The sequence below is a fragment of the Heteronotia binoei genome, chromosome 2 (assembly GCF_032191835.1).
Source record: "Heteronotia binoei isolate CCM8104 ecotype False Entrance Well chromosome 2, APGP_CSIRO_Hbin_v1, whole genome shotgun sequence".
NCBI classification, from domain to species: Eukaryota; Metazoa; Chordata; class Lepidosauria; order Squamata; family Gekkonidae; genus Heteronotia; species Heteronotia binoei.
The window spans coordinates 157780555-157801510 of NC_083224.1; the positions used below are offsets into that span (position 1 = coordinate 157780555).

A 20956-nucleotide genomic window follows, 5' to 3' on the forward strand; every position below is an offset into this window, starting at 1 on the left:
CTTTGCTTTACAGGGAAGTAGTGCAGGCAAACTGTGTTCACTGGAAGAAGAGATTTCTATTTATGTGCAAAATGAGTGCAAGTGCCACTACAGGGATTTTGGATCCCTGCATCTGCAGAGTGTCTGTACGGAAGGTAAAAAGCATGTTTGATATTTGCATTTTACTTTTCTGCTGTGAACCATTTTTTAAAAATGCAATGAATAAACAATTTATGTGGAGCTGCCAGCATCAAATTGCAAAATTCCTGGAGATATGGGAGGGGAGAGATCTCGGTGGAATATAATGCCATAGAGTCCACCCATTAAACTATCCATTTTCTGCAGGGAAACTGCTCTCTGTTGTCTGTAGATCAGTTGTAATTCCAGAAGATCTCTAGGCCTCACCTGGGGGATGGCAACCTATGCTAAGAGTCTAATTTCTTATTATAATACAATTAGGCATACTTTTCCACTGATCTATTTAAATTTACAATTAATAGTATATCCTAAGATATATTAATCTGCTCTAAATATCATATAGTATCCTCTTTTTGTCTTGTTTTAAACATTTTTTTTCAGAAAATGGTTGCCTGATTAACTCTGAAGGCAGGTAGCATAACATTTTTGTTAGCTCCCATCACCAAACCAGTTATATGCTAACACTGCCCCACTCCTGAAAGATGCTCAAACTTTTTGGCCTGTTTCCAGGAGGCAAAATAGTTGCCAAGAATGTCTGAATAATTAAAGGAATCAATTAAGGGGGGGGGGGAATGTAGTTTTTCAGATAGCAAAGGACAATGTAGATAAATGACCTTTTGAAAAGGATTTCTTGGTATTCTTTAAATGCATAAAAGGTTAAACTGTTGGTCCCTTATGAAATTAACATTGGGAGTGTAAACTTTTGAGAGGCAAGCAGTTCATATGTTATTTAAATCTAGCCATTTAGTATCAGGCATTGAAGAATACTGCTTCCCTGAACTTTGCCTGGTCTCTATCTGTAATTTAGGTAGTTATATCCACTAGACTGGAAACAAATACTTATTTTTCAAAAATCCAAAGGCCACTGGAATGACTGAACAGAAAAAATGGGGTCATGTGTCCTTGCCTTCTGAGGATCCAGCTACTTTTAGCTGGTATTCATGAGGGTGAGTGGTTAAAGATGCAGGTGGTTCTGCTCCCTCTGTTGTAGCATCAACCAGACTTAGGGCTGCCAGGTCCCTCCTAGCGACCGCAATCACTCTTCACTAAACCATAAGCCTCAGAATATCTCAAAACTAATTTAAAAAGTATTTATATATCACCTTACACAACATTATTGCTTATAACTATCATATACAAATGTTACATTCATGTAACATTTGTATGAGATGGGACTTGTTACAGTAGCCAACGTTTCACACATCGACTGACTACATTCACATCAAAGAATCTTTCACTGTTCCAACAGCTGTAATTTGCTACCAATCATCAATGTTCTAATCCTCACACAAGACTAATAAATGGTTTAGTGAAGAGTGATTGCGACAGCTTTTTGTGCTTAACTTTTTGTGTGACCGCTTTTTGTGTTTAACTTCTGTATTGCAGTCCCTCCCAGGTTTGGCTTGTTTCCCTCCTGGCAACTGGCAGGGGATGGGGAGGAAGGAGAAGGCCTAGGCCACATTGCTCATGTTGTACAGGAAATGATGTTATCACACTACAACATGTTCCTCCAGTGCTCTGGTATTTGGGCAAAAACATTAAAGTAAAAACAACTTCTACCATAGAGTTTTTGCTCAAATACCAGAGCATTGCCTGGACATTGCTGGTTTGATGATGTCACTTCCTATGTGATGCTGGAAACATGGCCTGGGCCTTCCTCTTTCTCCTGGTAAGTTGCACCACTGGCCAGCAGATCACCTCTCTACCAGGGGTGGCTGGTAACCCTAACCAGACTGGAGAGAAGCAGTCTGTTTGAGAAATACTAATAATGAAGGGACTAAAAATGTATTGTTTCATGACTTGGATTGGGAGCACTGGGACATTTGATAAGGTTCTCTCAAAATTCAGTAGTATTCTATAGGTATAGTAAGGAATGTACATGTAGCATACCATGTTATCAGGAAAGCAGAAATAATACATTCAGGGTTGTTTGTTGTTGCAGGAGCTAAAAGGTGGAAAGGCTTATGCAAAGGTAAGGGGAAATAATCCTATCACTTTCTCTTTTAAAACATGTTGCTATATAATTTCACTTTATAAATCTGTTTTGATATGTTTTTGATAAAAAAAGAATGATTATCACAATTATCTCTAGATGTACTGGCTGTATAATGCTGCTCATGGGTCATATTGTAGAAAAGAGGTGCTGGAACTCATTAGCATAACATTTGCATATGCTAGTAGCACAACTCATTTGCATATGTGTCAGAAGACATGAAAGAAAGAAAAATGAAAGGAAGGAAGGAAGATAGAATGAATGAAAGAAAGAAAAAGACAGAAAGAGAGAGACAGAGATAGAATAAGAGGAAGGAAAGGAGAGGTAGAAAAAAGATGAGGAGAAAGGAGTGAAAGAAAAATTAAAGAAAGATAGAATTAAAGAAAAAGTCAGAGAAAGAATATGAGAATGGAACGAAGGTAGGAAAAAGATAGGGAGAAAGGAGTGAGAAAGAAAAGTGAAAGGAAGGAAGTTCAAGGAAGGAAGCCTTTATTGGCATAAAAATATCAGAACAAATTAGTCAAAAAGGTAAAATGGAACCATTGCGTGCATATACATCTGAGTGAGCATAAACATAAATTGTTTCTATGAGATCCCTTGGCGTACCTTTAAAACAGAGTAAAGAAACTTAGCCACCTTCTCAATGACATTAGATGAAAAATTGTTCAAAAGTCTATAGACCTTAGGTGCATCAGGAAGGAAGGAAGAAAGACAGAATGAAAGAAAATACAGAGACAGAAAATGGGGATGAGAAGGAAAGGAAGGGAGAAGTAGAAAAAAGACGGAGAAAGGAGTGAGAGAAAGAAAAATGAAAGGAAGGTAGAGGGGGGGAAGATCTTCGTCTTGTGTTTCCATTCAAGGCTAAAAACACAGGATGAAGCCCAGACTGTCTGAGAGGCACGTGCATGGAGGTGAGAGAGAGAGCCCAGCTGGCCCACGCCTCTTCAACAATTTGAGAGGCATGAGGGGTGTTTTAGAGCTCCCAGAGTGGCGCTCCAGAGAATTCCCTCCCCAAACTGAGGCCCAATTCTACTAAATTTTAAATAGCTTCTACCTCCCTACAGGTCAGACACTAAATGGCTGCCACAGCTTACCTTTAGTTGCACATTCCTTGTAGTGTAGTCACAGCTGCTGCCAAAGTAACATTTAAAAAAATCTACACAGCCAGTCAAAAGCCTTGCTGAACAAAAGCCCTGCCTGGCCAGACACACTTTCTAAAAACACTTGGTGGGTGCCAAGAATGGTGTCTCTGGGTGCCATGGCACCCCACAGTCACCACGTTGGGGACCCCTGGGCTAAACCGTTACATCTGTTATATCCTTTGATTGTTCTGTAACTGCTAACTTCAGTCTCTCTGTCAACAGCTGGGTTTTGCAGACCTGAACCTGGCAGAGTTCGCTGGATCAGGAAATACCACTCGCCACTGTTTACTGGAAGGTTACGATACCAAAAACACACGGCAAGATAATTCGATTCTCAAAGTAATTTTTTGTGTTTCTTGTTTTGCATTTTGTGGTGTTTAAAATAAAAGAGCATTTTTGCTAAATATATATGTGGGAGAACAAAGCAAGGCTGTGTATCTTTTCTAACACTGACATGACAGCTCAAAAGTGCTCAGGTAATTAGACTGCCATAACATGGGTATACGTTGGAATTCAGAACTGGTTGTTCCAAGTATAATGCAGTGAAAATCCAGCTGAGGAAAATTATTGAAAGAGCTTTATGTAAATGCAGTCATGCTAATAGGATGAAACTAAGCTAATTAAAGAATTAATTAATTTATAGCAGGGGTGGCCAGCGGTAGCTCTCCAGATGTTTTTTGCGTACAACTCTCATCAGCCCCAGCTATTGCCCATGCTGGCTGCGGCTGATGGCAGTTGTAGACAAAAAACACCCGGAGAGCTACTGTTGGCTACCCCTGATTTATAGGGTAGCTCTTTAGTTTTTTGTTAAGGAGAACTTTTCCAGCTTTGCCATCATTCATGGGTTGCGATAGTGTAAACACGGAACATGTGTTAATCTTCTGTCTTCTGAATTGTGCCAGAGGAAATCCACAGTAAATTAAGTTTTGGAGGTATAATATTTTCTTATTTCAAGACCCATTCGACCTGAAATGGCTTGTATAACTTGCCCTTTGTTAAGGTGCTGATTGTTTTTATACACAAATAGATTTTAAAAGGCACAGAAACAGAAGATGCTGCCTTCCATCAGAATGGCTCTTGCACATTATTAATTTTTATAATGTCATTTTAGTCAGCAAGGTGCTTTGCTGGTAGTCGCCTTTTTCATCTTCACAGCAACCCTGTAAAATCAGCCACTACCGAGTAATAAATCTGACTTGTGTATTTTCCCTGTTCATATTTTGGGGGGTTTTATCCTGCTTTTGTTTTTATTTAACTCACAGATATTGATCAGCATGCAGCTTATGTCTGGAGACCCATGTTTCAAAACGTAAGTTTACATATGCAAGTGAGATTTCAGTTCCAATGTTAATAATTGGTTGTTGGGATTCTTTTGTACAAATCATGTTATGAAAAAGTTTTGCGATTATTGTGAACAGGCAGTTTGGTGCCATAATGGATGGATGGATGGATCTGTTGGATGGATGGATGGATGGATGGATGGATGGATGGATGGATGGATGGATGGATGGACGGACGGACGGACAGCTGTGCTCTTTCTTAAAGATTTACAAGTCCAGTTTGGGTATAGGCAGGAATGGAGATTTGGGGAGGTGTAGCACTTGATGGATGGTAATGTATTACCCCAATCCATGAAACTTCAGAGCCAATGCAGGGTGACATACACACACACACACACACACACACACACACTGCTGTTGATTTAATGGTGCCTAGTGTACAAACATGTCTGAACCACTGCATGGGGATTCCTTTGAACTAAGCACAGGGTTATGCTTGGATTCCTGGATCCAGTCAAACTCAGAATGCATGTGGACACATGGATTGTTGACCTAGGTATTTTCCTGGATCCAGTCTTTGCTGGTTTGTAAAAAGGAGATTTATTTGGGCATTAACTTTGAGGGCTAGAGTCTACCAGATGCACAAAAAGTGTCATTAGTTGACACAGGTATGTACATGCCTGCAACACACATGTACACATATATATGGACATAAAGGAATGCTAGAATGGAGTAAAAAATCAATAAAATGGTAAGAGGTGCAGCTCTTGACACTTCTAAATGGTGCTTAAGTGTTATTCAAGGTAATCACGGTGACCATTCACAATAGCAGCAGTAAATAATAGCAATAATCATGTTTGTGAAACTAATATAATACTTGTAATTGCCCATGTCTCCTTATCACAAAGGCATCATTTTAGTTTAAAGCTAATTTTAGGACTCTGGTGAAGGTGACCTTAAGGAAAAGGGAGCAGGTAATGGGAGAAATGGACAAGAGGAAATGTAATAGAGCTATTTTTTACAATGCTTTCTTCCTATAAAGGCAGTTCCCCTATGTCAGACCAACGGTAGCTCTCCAGATGTTTTTCGCCTACAACTCCCATCAGCCCCAGCCAGCATGGCCAATGGCTGGGGCTGATGGGAGTTGTAGGCAAAAAACATCTGGAGAGCTACCACTGGCCAACCCTGCCCTATGTGTTTTTTGTATGAGTTTGGTCATTTAAATAAGAAAATTTTTACATGCTGTTTTAAGACACTATTCCTCACCTTGCTATAATGAAGAATAAGTTCCAATAATCACATTCTCCTTTTGTCAGTTCTGTTATTTCAGTAGGTTCCAGTAGAGCAGCTGCTCCTTTTTATTGTGTGCCACCCTCTTTTGATCACAAGCCCACGTTTTGGCATTAGTGATTTATCAGAGTTCTTAATATATGTTCCGGCAGTTTATGTGCATGCTTCTAGGTTGTTCTGTCATTTGTGTGTGTGATCCTTTCCTTGCTGCAGCAGTGCTGGTGAGCCCCGTCCTTGCTGAATCACAAATTGTTTTCAACTCAGGAGTGTTCAGTGTGCAGTCTGGATTGGTTTTGTGGATCTGTTGAACTAGAACAAAGCGGACAATTTGCATCTTGCACATGTAGGGTTCTGAGTCATAGCTCACATAATGGTTTGGAAAACAATGTCTTTGAAGGAGAAAAAAGGTTCTGTATCTTGGGTAGATTCTGATTTCAGCTGTAGATCTGCAGTGGGTGAAAATGTGGGTTGCTTGTGGAAAGACTACTAGCAAATCAATACTTCTTAAAAAGTGAGGTTTTCTTAGCTGCAAAGCATTAGCAAAATAAATGCGGTCCTTGAGGATAGGGACATAACAGAGTGTGTTGGGGACTGAAGATGCTGTTGTACTGTGTTTGGCCTTTAACTGTGGGAGTGCAATAGCTGCACATGCCTGTTAGTCTTTCTGCTGCACCAAAGGAAAATGTGGTTAGGAGGAATTTCTAGACTAATGAGGCATTTTGCGATGAGTCATATGGCTTGGCAAGAATTTTAATTGTAGCAGTGCAGCTGGAAGGCTTTTGTTGTCATCAGCCGTGCTTAAAAGTTAAATGGAGTCAGTAAAAAAATAGTGTTGTATTGTAGCACCGCATACATGCTTACTAATAAATTTTTTTTTAAAAAAAGTGTTCCTTTTGATTTAGTGCCACTGAGGATATACTTCCCAGGGTCCTATAGCAAGTTCTGGATCCCTAAGTAGTGTATCTATGAGATAGCCATGCTTGCAAACAGGTCTGCCTCAGAGGATGAAGTCCAAAGTCTATCAGAAGTTCTACCATCAAACAGAGATGCTTGGCCCATCAGCGTTTCTTAAGTAGTGGGAGCAAGACCCCTGCAATATTCCAATCTCTTATTTCCTGGGGTGGGGGGAGTCACTTGGAGGATGTGGAATGCAGTTCTCACATGAGAGAACCATGCTTCATTGCCTCCCCTGGGGCATTCCATCCATCAACAAATGAAAAATCATCATAGGCACTCATACGATGTCACAAAGCAGATATTGGGGGAGAACAGCAAAGGAACAAGCAAGAGCCATCCCTCTGTCTCTCCCAGACAACTCTCCCGCCAGGAAATGACAGATTCATTACCCAAAGTCTCCTGAGATGTGAGAGGTGCTTCTGGGGCAATCTCCTGTTTCTTGGAAGGACAGGTTTTGGAGGGCATGAAGTAGCAACTCTTGGGGCACCCTTAGCAGCTCCCTACCGACCCAAGGAGGAAAGCAGGTAGTATGTGTGTTGCACACATTAATTTTAATTGAAGAAGCAAATGTGGAGGAAGGTATGGCACACTTAGCAACAGCAGCTGCTGGAGTGCTTCTTTTCCAACTATGATCAAGTACTTCTACAGTACTGCAAAAATAAATTAATATTGTTGCACCTATCTCCAAAATATTTGTGCTCTTGCTTCTCATAATATTATGTATGCTATTTGATTACTTATGTGCAGTGGCAGTCTAATTATCAAGATCCCCCTATTAGTGCTTCTACTCTTTACGTGTCAGTCTTAGCTGTCATTCAGTTAAGCCCGCTCCAGAACCACTAATTTTGGAAGGGGTGTTGAAAGACCTGAGTAAGATTGAGGTGACAAGAGAGGAGGCCCTACAACTGATTGACAAATTAAAAACTAATAAGTCACCAGGTCCAGATGGCATACATCCAAGAGTTCTGAAAGAACTCAAAGTTGAACTTGTGGATCTCCTGACAAGAATATGTAATCTGCCTCCGTTCCTGAGGACTGGAAGGTAGCAAACGTCACCCCCATCTTTAAAAAGGGTTCCAGAGGAGATCCGGGAAATTACAGGCCAGTCAGTCTGACTTCAATACCGGGAAAGTTGGTAGAAACCATTATCGACAGAATGAGTAGGCACATTGATGAACACACGTTATTGAGGAAGACTCAGCATGGGTTCTGTAAGGGAAGATCTTGCGTCACTAACCTGTTACATTTCTTTGAGGGGGTGAACAAATATGTTGACAAAGGAGACCCAATAGATGTTGTTTACCTTGACTTCCAAAAAGCTTTTGATAAAGTTCCTCATCAAAGGCTCCTTAGTAAGCTCGAGAGTCATGGAGTAAAAGGATAGGTCCTCTTGTGGATCAAAAACTGACTAATTAATAGGAAGCAGAGAGTGAGTATAAATGGGCAGTCTTCGCAGTGGAGGACGGTAAGCAGTGGGGTGCCGCAGGGCTCAGTACTGGGTCCCATGCTCTTTAACTTGTTCATAAATGATTTGGAGTTGGGAGTAAGTAGTGAAGTGGCTAAGTTTGCAGATGACACTAAATTGTTCAGGGTGGTAAGAACCAGAGAGGATTGTGAGGAACTCCAAAAAGATCTGTTGAGGCTGGGTGAGTGGGCGTCAACGTGGCAGATGAGGCTCAATGTGGCCAAGTGCAAAGTAATGCACATTGGGGCCAAGAATCCCAGCTACAAATACAAGTCGATGGGGTGTGAACTGGCAGAGACTGACCAAGGGAGAGATTTTGGGGTCGTGGTAGATAACTCACTGAAATGTCAAGACAGTGTGCGATTGCAATAAAAAAGGCCAACGCCATGCTGGGAATTATTAGGAAGGGAATTGAAAACAAATCAGCCAGTATCATAATGCCCCTGTATAAATCAATGGTCAGGTCTCATTTGGAATACTGTGTACAATTCTGGTCACCGCACCTCAAAAAGGATATTATAGCATTGGAAAAAGTCCAGAAGAGGGCAACTAGAATGATTAAAGGTTTGGAACACTTTCCCTCTGAAGAAAGGTTAAAATGCTTGGGGCTCTTTAGCTTGGAGAAACGTCGACTGCGGGGTGACATGATAGAGGTTTACAAGATTATGCATGGGATGGAGAGGATAGACAGAGAAGTACTTTTCTCCCTTTCTCACAATACAAGAACTCATGGGCATTCAATGAAATTGCTGAGCAGTCAGGTTAAAATGGATAAAAGTAAGTACTTTTTCACCCAAAGGGTGATTAACATGTGGAATTCACTGCCACAGGAGGTGGTGGTGGCTACAAGCATAGCCAGCTTCAAGAGGGGATTGGATAAAAATATGGAGCAGAGATCCATCAGCGTCTATTAGCCACTGTGTGTGTGTGTGTGTGTGTATTGGTCACTGTGTGACACAGAGTGTTGGACTGGATGGGCAATTGGCCTGATCCAACATGGCTTCTCTTATGTTCTTATCTTTAAAAACAATATATAGTTTAGAACTGAAATCTGTTTTGTTCAACCTGAATGCTACTCTTCTGTAGAATTGCATGTTTTGTATTTAGCAGGGCAGCTGGATTGCACACAACCTGCCTTTATTTTGGGTTCAGTTTATCAGCAGGTCATTGGACAGCACCATTATTTAGTTATCAGCCTTTCCTCAGAGCTGGGGCCATAGATTCCATTTTTGGTAAACAAAGTGTCCTGGTCTGGTTGCCAGATCTAGTCTGATTTTGTCAAATCTTAGAAGATAGGAAGAGTTAGTATTTGGACAGAAGACCACCAAGGAAGTCCAGGGTTGCTACATAGAGGAAGGCAATGGCAAACTATCTCTGTTCCTTCCTTGCCTGGAAAACCTTAGATGGTTGCCATACATCAACTGAGACTTGATGGCGCTTTCCACCACCAACAGCATGTTAAAAGGAAATAAATAGCATTGTTTTCCTAATTGGGTCCAGCATCTTGGCTGTTTTAAATATGAAATTAAGTACACTTTTTGATAACTGTGCTCTCAGAATAAACAGGTTGCTTACCTGTAACTGATGATCTTCGAGTGGTCATCTGTGCAGTCACACACATGGGTCTTGCCGCAGGCAACGGATCCATACCTCGGAGCTCCAATAGCTCGCCTATAACGTCTTTTGGCGCGCTTCCTCCCGCTCTGGGGAGCAGGCAGCGACCGCGCATGCCTGGAGCGGGGGGAGAGCGCCCATTCCACTCAGTTTCTTCCAGCCGCCGCCGGCATTGACACTATACAAGGTTAAGCAACAAGTACAAGAGGCCAGCAGCGGGAAAGGCTGGGTGGGCGTGTGTGACTGCACAGATGACCACTCGAAGATCATCAGTTACAGGTAAGCAACCTGTTTATCTTCTTCGTGGTCTCTGTGCAGTCCCACACATGGGTGACTAGCCAGCTAGATGACCTGGAGGAGGGTGCTGGTAAAGAAGAAAGTTAGTCACAGAAACCAATCAGATCACACACAATCACCCATCATGCGACATGGTATGCAGAGAAAAGATGGAAGCGGATGCACTCACCCCTGGCTTCAGTGGAAGATGGATCTGAGGACCGCTTGACCGAAGGAGGCGTCACGTCTCGCACGAATGTCCAACGCATAATGGGAGACGAACGTGGATGGAGAGGACCAGGATGCAGCCGCACAAATGTCCTCTAGAGAAACGCCTTGTAGAAAGGCCGAAGACGTCGAGACCGCTCTAGTAGAGTGGGCCTTAAGGCCTTCGGGCAAAGGCTGTTTAGCCAGTTCGTAGCACAACCTGATGGCACTGACTACCCACTTTGACAGACGTTGGGTAGAAATTTTGAGACCCTTGTGAGGGTTTCCATAGGCCACAAACAGGTTAGGGTCCTTACGGAAAGGTTGTGTACGGTCAAGGTAGAAGGATAAAGCCCTCCTAACATCCAAAGAATGTAGGGCCCGTTGACCCTGGTCGGATGGGTTGGAGAAAAAGGTTGGTAGAGAAGTAGAGGTTGATAGGTGGAACTGGGAGACAACTTTAGGCAGGAACGCAGGGTCCGGTCGCAAAACAACTTTGTCCTGGTGGAAAATGGTGTAGGGAGGATCGTAGCGGAAGGCGCACAAGTCACTCGCCCGTTTGCCCGAGGTAAGGGCTACGAGTAATGCTGTCTTCCAGGAAAGAAGGTTGAGGTCTATGGTAGCCATAGGCTCAAAGGGGGCTTTCATCAGGCAGGAAAGGACCAACGATAAACTCCAAGTCAGAACAAAGGGCTTAACAGGTGGGTTGAGGTGCAACATGCCCTTAAGGAAGGACTTTGATAAAGGATGGGAGAACACAGTCTTGCCATCGATTGGATTGTGGAAAGCAGAAACCGCAGAAAGGTGAACCTTCAAGGAGGAATAACAGAGACCCGATTTCTGTAGAGAAAGGAGGTAGTCCAGGATTAGGGGAAGTGGAGCCGTTTCCGGCTGTAGATGAGAAGATGTTGCAAAGGAACAGAAGCGCTTCCATTTACGCTGATAAGAAAGTCTCGTGGAAGGCTTTCTTGTGTTGAGTATGACATTGGCTACCTCTGTTGAGAGGTAGGTGGATGTATTCTCCAGGCAGCCAGGGCCAGGACTCGAGGGTTGTGATGAAGAATCTGACCGTTGGCTTGAGAAAGGAGGTCGCCCGCAGGAGGAAGCCGGTAGTAAGTGTGGCGTGACAGTTGAAGCAGCCGCGTGAACCACGGTTGCCGAGGCCACCATGGCGCAATGAGGATGCAGTCTGTGCCATCCCGAGCTATTTTCACCAACACACGTGTCAGAAGGGGGGTCGGTGGAAAGAAGTAGTGAAGGGGGCCTGTCCAATTGTGCAGAAATGCGTCGTTGCCCCTCCTGCAATAAAACTGAGGGCACTTGGCATTGTCCCTGGACGCAAAGGCGTCCACCTTGGGTGTTCCGAAGCAATGGAAGATGCGGCGAAGGTAAACCGGATTGATGGACCATTCGTGGTCATCTATGCGAATCCTGCTGAGGGAGTCGGCCAAAATATTCTCCACCCCGGGAAGATGAATGGCAGTCATGAATATGTTGTGCTTGACACACCATTCCCAGAGCAGTACGGCTATACGGCAGAGACGGAGGGATCTGGTGCCCCCTTGTTTGTTTATGTAATAAACAGTTGCCATATTGTCCATTGAGATCTGGACATGTTGGCCCTTTATTAGTGGGAGAAATGATTGAAGAGCTCTGTGCACCGCGATCAGTTCTAAGCAGTTTATATGCATAAGGCTCTCGGCGGTCGTCCAAAGCCCTCTGACAGTTTTGTCCTCTAGGTGGGCTCCCCATCCCCCCTTGGAGGCATCTGTTGTTATTGTGGCCGTCGGGGAAGTCGGTAGAAACGGCTTGCCCTCGAGGAGATTGTTGGGTACAGTCCACCACGTGAGAGATAGAAGCGCTCTCTGTGGAACAGTGAGCAGAACAGCTTGGGATTGAGTTTGAGGGTGGTAAGCTCGGACAAACCATGTCTGTAGTTGTCGCATTCGCAGTCTTGCAAAATGAAGGACAGATGTAGTAGCGGCCATAAGGCCCAGCAGGCGTTGGATTGTGAACGCAGACTGACGAGGCTGTTGTTGAACTGACTTGGCTAGGGCAATAATAGTGTGTGCCCGATCCTCGGGAAGAAAGGCTCGATGCAGGGAGGTGCAGAGAAGGGCGCCTATGAACTTGAGGTCCTGGGTAGGTGTTAGGTGCGATTTTGATGCATTCACGCGAAGGCCCAGGGAGCGCAGAAGAGTGAGAGCTGTGTCGAGGTTGTGCTCCAATTGCTGTAGTGTCGGGGCCACAAGGAGCCAGTCGTCGATGTATGGGAAGACTGGGATGTCCCGAGTGCGAAGTGCAGCTGCCACAACCGCCATGCATTTGGTGAACACGCGCGGCGCAGTGGAAAGGCCGAAAGGTAGGGACACATATTGGTAGTGGTCCGGGCCCATGGCAAATCGCAGATACTTCCGATGTTGAGGTCGAATGGTCACATGGAAGTAAGCGTCCTGAAGGTCTAGGGAAGCCATCCAGGAATTCCTGGGAATAAGGGGCAAGATGGACTGCAGGGAGATCATTCTGAACTTCCTGTATGCGATGTGCTTGTTGAGCTTCCTTAGATCTAGAATGGGACGCCTTCCTCCATCCCTCTTGGGAACTAGGAAGTATCTTGAATAGAAGCCTGTCCCCCGATGTAGGGGGGGAACGGGTTCGATGGCTTCCTTGTGGAGCAAGTCCAGAATCTCCTGACGGAGGAGAGAGGACGGAGGGGTAGCTGTGAAATAGTGGTGGCGAGGTGGAGAAATGAACTCGATTGCGTAACCTAGACGCACGATGGTCAGCACCCAGGAATCGGTTGTTATCGAGTTCCAAGTGGGAAGGAATGGTGACAGACATGTTTGGAAAAACGGTTCGGGAAAGTCAAAGAGACTGTTTAGAAGGAAGGGAGGACTTTTTAGGCTGTTGTGACCGCGGCCTCTGTTGAAACTGAGGTTTCTGCTGGCCAGTCTTTCTCTTCCAGAAATCAGGACGCTTAGGTGACCTTTGGCGCCTTTGAAAAGATGGTCTCCAGGGCTTTGCACGGTTGGACTGCTGGGAGAACGGTTGGGAAACTCCCAAGCGCTTAGCACGCTTACGGCCGTCATCCACCGAGGCTAGGACCTCGTCAGTAGAAGCATGGAAAAGGCCGAGGCCATCGAAGGGGAGGTCTTCGATCTTTTGTTTAATGTCCGGTTGTAAATTTGTGGACCTCAGCCAGGCGTGGCGACGTAGGGCAACAGAGGACGCAAAGACCCTGGAAGAACAGGAGACAGCATGGCGTATGGTGTTGATCTGTTGCTTGGACACTCTAGAGAGCTCTGATACCAAGGCGGAGGCCGTTCTTTGGGAGGGTTCAGGAAGTGCGGGAATAAGAGGTGTAAATTGGTTGGCCAAGTTGAAGACATAAGCCGAAAAGTAGGCTAAGTAATTGTTCAGTTTAGAATTTGTGGAGGCAAGGTTGAATATCTTTCTTGCCAGGGTGTCTAATTTCCTGCCTTCGCGGTCAGGAGGTGTCGGATGTCTGGACGGCTTGGCCTTAGTTGCCGAGTGTACGATAATGGAGTTGGGTGCCGGATGAGAGGCAAGAAATTTAGCTTCAGGAGCGTGAACTCTGTAGAGAGAGTCAAAGCGTTTGGCGGTTGGTGGGACCGAGGCAGGTTTGTCCCAGGTTTCGCGGAGGCCTTCGAGGTGCACCGGAAGCATAGGAAGCAATGAGCCAGGTGGAAAGTCCGTTTGCACGAGGTCGTGTACAACGTCCGAGACCTTAGGTGAGTCCGACGGAAGAGTAATGTTGAGGGCTTCGGCCATGGTGGTTATTAGATGGAGATAGGCCTTGGATGCATCTGATGGAGAGAGTCGAGGTTGTGGTACCGAGTCCGAGGCTACCGAGTCAGGGCGGTCCTCGGAGTCAGACGATGCTGACGATTCATGATCGGAGTGGGAATCCTCACCGGAAGGAGGATGTGAAGGCCGGATCGGATCCGAAGGAACGGTCTTAGGTTTGACCGTCTGAGCAGGTTGGTCTGTAGGGGTGGAGACCGGAGGGGCAATCGAGGCCGAGGCTGATGGAGTGCGCGGTCTAGCGTCCTCTGGCTGGTGGTGGTCCCGGGATCGCTGGAGCTCGGAGAGACGAGCGCATTCCCGAAGCCTATCACGGAGTCGAGGGGAATAGCGAGAGTAGTCAGGCTCTCGGATCCGATCCCGAGGATAGTCATGTTCTCGGGTCCGATCTTGATCGCGGGATCGAGAAGAGAGGTCACGGTCGAAGCCACGGCGTGGCTCTCGGATCCGATCTCAAGAGTAATCACGGGGTCGAGGAGAAGAAAAGTCGCGGTCGAAACCTCGAGACCGTGGAGAATCGCGGAGGCGTCTGGAGAAGTCACGGAGTCGATCGCGGGGTCCAGGAGAGTCCTCGTAGCGGTAAGGGGAATAACCTGAACCCTCCAGAGATGGAGACCGAGAAGGGCGATGGACACGAGAGTAGTAACGGTCATATCTGGGAGTGGCATAGTAGTCGCGATAATAATCCGAGGAATCGGAGTCTCGGCGCCGACGTGGTGATCTGGAGCGGTCCTTGAGGAGCGGGGACCGGGATCGGGCTCGACGAGAGGGTGAGCCAGAGCGACCCTTGTTTGAGGCCTGAGCGGCCGAGTCCTTGTACAGGGGAGAAATCCCGATGTCTCGGAAGTCCTTATACAGGGGAGAAATCCCGATGTCTCGGAAGGATCCGATTCGAAGCGGAGGTTTAAGGTAGGTCTGCGTAGACTCGGTTGTGAGATCGGGTTCAAGAAAGTCGGTCGGGACCATGCTGTGCACTGAAGGCGAACGAGAGTGGACTGGAATGACCTCCACTGCTGTGGAAGTGTGAGGTGTCAGTTGGGGCATGTCTGTGATGACGTCCGACGGAACCGACAACTCAGGCGGAAGAGCAGGTTGTGTTGGAGCCGCAGGATCCATAGACGTCGAAGTCGAGGTTGGGGCTTGAGGCTTCTTGGGAGCCGAGTGCGAGTGGAGTTTCCTCGGAGCCGAATCGGCCGATCCGGAAGGACGAGATTTCTTGTGCGCCGGATCCGTAGATTCGAGATGGCGCGATTTCTTCGAAGCCTTATGGCCGGTCTCGGCGTGCTTCGAAGACCTTTTATCGGACTTGTGTTTCTGTTTGGAGAGAGACACGTCCATAGAAGCCGAATCTCCCGCTTGTTGTTGGGGAGGCGGCGAGTCCGATGCGGGCATAGCCCTTAAGGACAATTCAATCAGGAAACTCCGGAGCCTTGCCGCACGGTTTTTCCGGGCCTGCTTTCCGAAGTTCGCACAATGAGGGCAGGAATCAACTCGGTGAGATTCCCCCAAGCAGAAAAGGCAGTGGCTGTGGCCGTCTGAAGTAGGGATTTTGGTCCCACAGCGCGTGCACTTTTTGAAAGTAACTTTCCCTTCCATGCGCTCCGGACAAGGGAGGGGGGGGAAGGGAGAAAAGGGGAAAGATAGCGCAGAAGCGGGATTTTTTTTTTTTTAAATTTTCCGGGACGAAAGCGAAGATATAAGAAAAGGAAAATACGATACCAGGTGAGGAAAAAGGTTGAAAGGATGTAGGTAATGGACGAGCTAAGGAGGAACGCAGCGAGGAAGGTGTTGTCCGGGCGGCGGTAGGAAAGAAACTGAGTGGAATGGGCGCTCTCCCCCCGCTCCAGGCATGCGCGGTCGCTGCCTGCTCCCCAGAGCGGGAGGAAGCGCGCCAAAAGACGTTATAGGCGAGCTATTGGAGCTCCGAGGTATGGATCCGTTGCCTGCGGCAAGACCCATGTGTGGGACTGCACAGAGACCACGAAGAAGATCTGCTATTTACTGGTTAACTTCATGAAAATAAATGCAGCTGTTACCAATCCAGACCTATGTGTTTCTTTCTCTGAACATTACTATGACATTTCTGTTGGGTGTGGCATTCTTTCCCCTGCTGTCCTGTTCCACAATAGGAGCTGAGCAAGGGCTGGAGACTCAGAAACTTGAGTCTTGCCTAGTGACTCACTCCCCTGGCAAGCTGGGATACAAGCAAAGTATCTCAGTATTTTACATACAGCCCACTCCTCTCCCCTCTACCTACCCACCTTAATGCATACAGCAGGATCAGCTTGGGTAGAGATCTTCCTTTAGTCAATGCAGCAACTCTTTGCTTTTTGCCAGTGGCAGTGGCTCACACATAGACGTGAGCAATGAAGATGCATTAAGGCGTTTATGGAAAGTGGTGGTTTGTTGCCCCCATGGAAAAAAAGGGTTGAAATATGTTATACTATCTGTGCAGAGGTGTCTTTGGGCTGGCAGCTATATAGGAAGCCTTCGGGGTGTCACTATTATGTGTAAACAGACAGCTTATAGCATGTGCTGCAAAACAGAAAGTAGATCTGAGAGGCTTAGATGATCTACCTGACAGCAGGTGGCTGGCTGCCAGAAGTCTTACATCAGCCAGCAGAGTCAGCATGACACAGCAAGTTGCTGATTGGCTGTCCCATGTATAAATGTACAGAGCAACAGTGGTGATTGTGGGTTTAAGGAGTTGGAGCGCAGCGGAGCATATTGTCAGTCAGGAGAGTGAGTTGGTGTAAATAAATGTATATAGTGGTTTTACAGCTACTGTGTACAGCCTTCATTCTTGCGTCGCTAAGCATCACCCTCTGGGTCTCTCTACGCGCATCGACAGGGTTATGGGCCCAGCACGCTTCCGCTGCGCCTAGAACCTAAGACCTGAGAGAGAGGTGGTAAAGGAAGGACGCTGACTTGCTCCAGAGGCTGCCTAGGAGGTGAGACCAGCAGTGGCTGAAAGGAGTCTGAGCAGGATGGCTACAGCAGCAGCTACAGTGCTGGTGGAGAAGCTCACCACTACCAACTATAACACCTGGTTGCTGAGGTTAGAGCATTTCCTGAAGAAAGAGGGGCTTTGGGACTGTGTGTCAGCTCCTCCAGCTAATCCCACAGCGGCAGAGGCCGTCAAGGATCAAAAAGCTCTAGCCAACATCATCCTAAGTGTTGCAGATGACCAGCTGGTGCATGTCCGTGGGCACCAGAAAGCAAAGGAGGCTTGGGAAGCTCTCAAGGCTGTGTATGTACAAAAGTCAACCGGCATGCTGATATCCCTATGGAGGAGGCTCTACAGGAAACGTATGCTGGCCGGGGAGTCGATGAGGGACCACCTCGACGGTATGTCTAATTGTTTCCAGGACCTTGAAGGAAGAGGGAAGGCCGTGGCTGACGAAGATAAGGTGTACAGCTTATTAAGCTCTCTGGACGAGAGATATGACATGCTGGTGTTAGCATTTGAAGGGCAGGATGCTGACAAGCTAACTTTGCCTTATGTGACCGGCAAACTCCTGGCTGAAGAGCAGAGGCAGCTGGAAAGCAAGAGAGAGCAGACTCGAGCCAAGGAAGAAGAGAAGTCGAGGTCTGTCGGGGCTGGTTCCAGCTGGCAAGCCGAGGAGGAGGAAAAAGCCTTACAGGTGCGGAGGAGGCGCTGCTATCTGTGTAAACAGCTCGGACATCTACAAAGATTTTGTCCCCAGCAACAGAGGAAGAGCCGGCAGCAGTCTTCAAGGACTCCCCAGGTGACTCTGGTAAGAACTGGTCCGGGACTGCAGAGTCAGCCTTGGGTTGTGGATTCTGGGGCTACTCAGATATTCTGCTGCTGTGAAGAGGAGCTTCAAGACTGCAAGCCAGCTGAGCAGAAGACTGTCAGCTTAGCTGATGGGAGGCAAGCTAGTGTTCTTTGCCAAGGTGCAGTCTATTTTCCTGGACTTAAACACAGGTTTGAAAATGTATTATGTGTGCCCGAGCTAGAAACTAACTTGTTAAGTGTCTCTGTTCTAGCAAGAGCTGGGTTTACCGTAGTATTTGATAAGCAGGGCTGTGCAATTTTGAAACAGGGTAAACAGCTGGCTAAAGGCACTCTGAAATCCAATGTGTATGAGCTCATGCAAAATGTGGGAAAAGCTCATACTGTGTGGAATAGACAGCCACACAACAGGTGCATACATAGGCTGCATAGAAGGCTGGGCCACGCCAGCTACAATACAATAAACAAAACTCTAGAAATACTAGAGGGAGTGAAGGTTGACAATGTATGTAGATTGCAATGTATGTAAAGAATCCAAATCAAGGGCAGTTCCATCGACCAGAAAGAGTGTGCGTGTGTCAGAGAGACCACTCCAATTAATACATGCCGACCTGGTGGGGCCGTATGCACCCAGTGTTTCTAAAAATAGGTCTGGCTTAATTTTGGTCGATGACCACAGCAGGTTTGCGTGGGTATATGCCATTAAGCACAAGAGTGATGTCTGTGCCACCTTCAAGTACTGGGCTAGGAGAGTGCAAAAACAGCTAAATGCTAAGATTGCCTCAATTCAGACTGATCAGGGAGGTGAGTTCCTGAATAAAGAGTTTGCCAACTATTTGAGGCAAGAAGGCATAGAGCACAGGGTGGCCAATGTTTCCTCTCCATGGGAGAATGGGATTGTGGAATGGAGAGGTGGTGTACTCCAAGGTATTTGCCATGCTTTGTTGCAAGACAGTGGTCTAAGGCAGGCATACTGGGGTGAAGCCTTAAAGGTGTCCTGTTATATTTCCAACCGCTTGTGGACAGAGGCTATAGACGATATACCCTACAGGGTTTTGTATGGGAGGAAGCCATCCCTAGATCACCTCAGATCACCCTGGCTTGGGCTGCAGTGTCTACCTCCCAATTACGCAACCAAATGTTGCGTCTGGCAGCTACCCCACATGCCATGGCCCTGGCCGCCAGTTGCATGGTGTCTAATGAACTATCTGCCACGAAGGCAGCGGATAAAGCAATCTTTTTTTTTTTTAACTCGTCCTTGAACTCCTTAGGAGCTCCACTGTCTGCTGCTGCCAAGTTATTAGACCACGTGCACATTGCTCTGGCAAACAATGAAGACGTAGTGGCTGCCTTGATGGCCCAAGATGTCGCTTCAAACTCTTTGCGTAAGGCCTGCTCAACCCTCCTATCACATGGATCCCTGGGTAAACCATCTGCGTCCATAGGAAGGACCGAATTGGAAATCAGGCTAGTTACAGGGTCATCCACTGCTGGTAACTTTAATCTCTTAGTAGCCTGTGGAATAAGCGAATAAAGTTTGGAGAGAACCTGTTGGTTTGCTTTAGGCTTAGTCGGACTTTCCCATTCCGCTTTGACTAAGGCAAAAAAGGCCGCAGGCAAAGGAACCCCTGTCTGAGCACTGCTCAATTTTGGCATCATCTCCCCTGAACCTGTGGGGAGATCAGGATCCAACTCCTCATTTTCTTTAGGAGTGGGTACAAAGTTGAGGGTCCTCAGTACTTTGGGAAGCAATTTTGAATAGTATTCAGAAGGAAAGAGCCTAGATTGAACAGTGTCAGTCTGCTCCTCCTTGTCTGACAGTTCACCCTCCTCCTTATCTGACTGCTCAGAGTTTTCTGATTCCTCAGCTGAGCTCAAGAGGGGGAAATCCAAACCCAAAGGAGGCTTGATCTTAGAGCGTCCTTCCATAGTGTCACTGGGACTAGTATCTCTGCCCCTTTTCCCTCCATCCTTCTTTTTTGGTTGTAGGGAAGCAGGGGAGTCCAGCTGCTGACAAAGGTCCTGTCCCAACTCTTTTAGCAGCTCTTTCTTAAGCCAAAGGACTAAATTTGACTTGGCATCCTCTCCTGTGAGGTCAAGATTCTGAGCCTCCTGTTGAGGAGTCAGAGCCCCAGACAGAAGAGGTAGATCACATTCGCTGTGTGAGTTGCTGTGTGAGCTAGCCGCCATTTTGTAGCTTCTCACGTCCCTATAAGGGAAGGAAAGGCAAAAGCAACTAAAAAAGAAGCGGGAAAAGGCTCAGAATGGAAGACAGAATGTCTCCGTTGCGCCCTCTATTGGGCCTTTTGGTATCTTGCCTTCCAGTCAGGAACAAACCCCCTCAGAGGCCTCTCTCTCTCACTCCTTTGCCAAGCCTATACAACTAGGCAGTCCGAAGGAGAGACAACGCGGGCAGCCTGGGGACCCATCTGAAGCCCCGTGGACTCGCGCGCAGCCCTGTTGCTGTAGGGCGGCTTACCGCGCTGCCTCTGCGCTTGCCGCCTCTCTTTCCTTCCGGCTTGGTTCCAATCGCAACTGCGAGGGAACGAAGCGCTGCGGGCGTCTGCCGTTCGCTCAAGGTCTACTCATGAGTAGACCCTGCAGACTGCCGCCACCGGTGTTGTTGGGACCGATCCCAACGCTTCCGGTCTGTTTTGTTTCAGTAATCCGGATCTTCTGCGCTTCTCAGCAAGCGCCTGGAGAAAAACCATCCTGCCTCGTGCAGGGCCGGGAGAAGAACTGGCACGTCCTGGGTGGTATAGGCCACTCCCCCTCCGGATCGATTGGAGCACCCGACCCTGTGACGAGGAGGAGGAGCCTATACCCAGTAGTCGGACCGACCCACTGTCCAGACCACCGGAGAATGTGTGTGTGTCCAGGAAGAATGGAAGTAACTGAACTGTAATGTGTATATGGAAAGCTATGTATCAATATATTGATGAAGAAATGATCAATATGTATAAGGAATGATGC

At 46.8% G+C, this 20956-nt stretch overlaps 1 protein-coding gene across 1 annotated transcript in view; it reads left to right on the forward strand.

Annotated features, from left to right (window-relative positions):
• The window catches only part of EEIG2 (EEIG family member 2), a 53384-nt gene that overhangs the window by 23461 nt on the left and 8967 nt on the right, over nucleotides 1-20956 (forward strand). Inside the window, exons 2-5 of the mRNA XM_060232311.1 lie at nucleotides 14-134; nucleotides 2120-2149; nucleotides 3535-3651; nucleotides 4575-4621. Of these exons, the coding sequence (XP_060088294.1) occupies nucleotides 14-134; nucleotides 2120-2149; nucleotides 3535-3651; nucleotides 4575-4621 (315 nt within the window). The remainder of the gene's footprint in view (nucleotides 1-13; nucleotides 135-2119; nucleotides 2150-3534; nucleotides 3652-4574; nucleotides 4622-20956) is intronic.